Source organism: Austrofundulus limnaeus, unplaced genomic scaffold (genome assembly GCF_001266775.1).
Source record: "Austrofundulus limnaeus strain Quisiro unplaced genomic scaffold, Austrofundulus_limnaeus-1.0 Scaffold48, whole genome shotgun sequence".
NCBI classification, from domain to species: domain Eukaryota; kingdom Metazoa; phylum Chordata; class Actinopteri; order Cyprinodontiformes; family Rivulidae; genus Austrofundulus; species Austrofundulus limnaeus.
In genome coordinates, this window is record NW_013952450.1 from 775,810 (window position 1) to 778,918 (window position 3,109).

Consider the following 3,109-nt stretch of genomic DNA (forward strand, 5'->3'; position numbering starts at 1 on the left):
AAATAAATGTAAAACAGTTGCGCACCCACAGTAAATGGTCCAGTTGGATTATAATTAGGTTCACATGCAGACCAGCCATGGTTGTGAAAGTTTAACTAAAATGTTATCAGGCATTTGCCGGAGTGTCTGACAGCTCTGTGAAAATCTTTTTTAAAACTCAGTCTACACTCACAACACAGATGAAGTGGATTTAATTAAAACATATACATGTATGTGAAGTGATTAAAGGTACTTTATGTTTATTTTAAGTAAATATGTTACTTTTACTCAATTCAGTTGAACAGAACCAGTTGACATAATTTTTTTGACATATCAGTTTTTTGACTGAACTGAAAACTGAAATCTTCAGAAAACTTCACGTTGGAAATCTGCATATTCGAAACCTATAATTTTTGTATTTATTCTTACCTGTTTTTTTTTAGACACGAGAGGAGTGGCAGGGTGTGTTTCTCATCGCCTCACTTGTTCATTATGGAGGTGTTATATTCTACGGTTTGTAACCTTTTCTCCTCAAGATCAATGACGTATTCAACTTTATTTTGTTTTCAGTGGAATCAATTCATGAAACACATGCTGTACTTTGTGGTAGTACTATTTAAGCCTGTAATAGAACCCTGCTATTTATAACCTGATTGATTTATTATTATTACTTTTTTTTACATGTTTATGTACTGCAGGCATCTTTGCTTCCGGAGAGAAACAACCGTGGGCCGAGCCAGAGGAACTCAACGTGGAGAAGTGTGGCATCCTGGATGAGGACGAGCTCGCCAACGAGACGGAGGAGCTCTACCGTACGAGTGGCGGGGTCGGATATGGAGCCATGAACCAGGCTTCGGATCCCAATGGAGCAGGAGGAGGCTGGGTCTCAGACTGGGATAAAACAGAGGAGTACGTCCAACCGTCTGGGACCAACAATTATCTTTACGGAGAGGAGGGCGATCGAGAACTAACATAGAAACAGCAGATTCCTCACCTATGTTCCTGTAAAAAGACACAGACTGCACACAGTGTGGGATCTCACTTTGAAGAAATTTGGGAATCGTGGATTCAAAATGAAGGACAATTCTTGGTAAATGTGACTATAGTAACTCAAATGAACTGATTTTAAAGACTGCTGACTACATTAGTTCATGTAAAATGTGTTTGTATGTGATTGCAGTGGTGTGCAGTGATTGTTTTAGGAATCAGAAGCCTTGCAGTCTTTGCTGGAGGTGGGATGTACTTTTGGGCGGATGTGGCTTCCATTGTTGTTTAATAATTGTAGAAATTTCTGTGCTAACGATCACAACATGGTATTTACTCATATGCCTATCATTTTAATCCTTCTAATTTTTAAATACACAGATCACAGTCCTTTTAATCTTAGGTGAATTGTTGAGRAGTTTCAGACGCAAAGTTTCTGCAGATTGCAGGGAAATAAACAGCTCTCTATACGTTAAAACAGAATGGTTACCCTATAATGACAGTGTTAATTTATGTCCTTAATCTGCACATATAAGAAAAAACACTGTGCCAATGCAACAAAATATTTTTTTCTGTAGTATCGGTTTATTTATTTGCTGAATACTAACCGATCAGCAGCAAATGTTACTTCATGCATCGTTCTGTGAGGTAGATGGCAAAATGATTAGATTAAAATCAACAAAACAATTTTTTTGTCTTGTTACAAAATTCAACATCTGAATCATTTTTCATTAAAATTTTGTTGTATTATATGTTTCATTAAAAATAAAGAAATATATGTATATTTAGTGGGGTTGTGTGGAGTAGGTTTGAATAGACAGTGTCTTACCTGCAGGGTTTCGATTTCAATAAATGGGAAGAAATTCTAATGCAGGAAACAAAGCAAGGCCCATTTACACCACCTGATACAACAGACGTTTCATCTCTATCTGCTTTTTAAATGCTTTTATCTGTTTTATTACTTTTTACATCTTGTTTTATTTATTTATTTATTTATTTATTTATTTATTTATTGCATGGAGCAGTTGTTTACAGTGTCAAAGTTTCTCAACCCATTGTGTGCACTAAGGCTTCTAGCTGCAATACATTGCTGATCAGTAATGACTGACAGTTCTACTGGTCTCATCCTATGGAAAAATCAACTACACAGTAAAGAAAAGTGATCTTTTTTAGAACAAAGTCGTCTCCTTCCTTAGAAGAGATAATCACAGGACAAGACGTTAGAGGTGCTACTGAGCTGCAGTGCTACAGGTAAACCACAGCACTGCAGCAGTTACCATTAGCATTGCAGCATGAAAATATTTTAACTGAGAAATAACAACTTGAACAACTGTCTCATGAAAAAGCATTGCGATACAAATTCAGCTACTTTTATCATTTTAAGATTTAATATTATAGATGAATCTTTACTCTTATTGGGCTCTGCTCAGAGTAGGGTTAGCTTGACTGCCCCATGAGGATTTCAACTGGATTTTCCAAACTGAGATCTCTCTGACTGTCTACTGCAGGTAAGATACTGAACACACATAAGTCACACATACCATCCTAAAATGGTGAAAATAGTTATTGTATCAAATATATTTAAGCTAGTGTTCATCAGAATGGCATCGGAACTGGTTTTCTGTCACCACAGTTGGCTAATGAGGTTGTTTTGAAGCACTTTTGTTTAAATATGGACTTTCATATTGTTTTGCTTCATTTTCCTGTTAACCACAAAGCCAAGAGTTAAAGTTAGTAAGTGTGTTAGGTCAGCAGAGTATTATAATGACTGAAAATCGGTGATAGTGGAAAATTCAATGTAAAGATTTTTATTGGTTTTGTTTTTGATTTTAATTTAAAAATGTGTAAAACTCATGTGAAAACATTGTATAATAAAACTTAGAGGTGGTCATTTTTGTCCAAAAACATTTTTCTGTAGCTAAAGCTGATTATCTTTGTTTGGGTTTTAGTTTTTGCTGAAGAAATATACACTATATTGCCAAACGTATTTGCTCACTTATCCAAATGACTGTGCACCAGTGCACAAAGCAAGGTCCATAAAGACATGGATGGCAGAGTCTGGTGTGGATGAACTTGACTGGTCTGCACAGAGTCCTGACCTCAGCCCGATAGAACACCTTTGGGATGAAATAGAGCAGATACTGAG

General features: G+C 36.2%; 1 protein-coding gene across 1 annotated transcript in view; it reads left to right on the plus strand.

The window, feature by feature from the left end:
• LOC106517357 (vesicular glutamate transporter 1) overlaps positions 1-2,854 on the plus strand; it is a gene marked incomplete at its 5' end in the record, with an annotated part of 21,986 nt that extends 19,132 nt beyond the window's left edge. The window contains 2 exon segments of the mRNA XM_014008142.1: positions 423-492; positions 678-2,854. Coding sequence (XP_013863596.1) covers positions 423-492; positions 678-955 — 348 coding nt within the window.
• Positions 2,855-3,109: the final 255 nt, after the last annotated feature.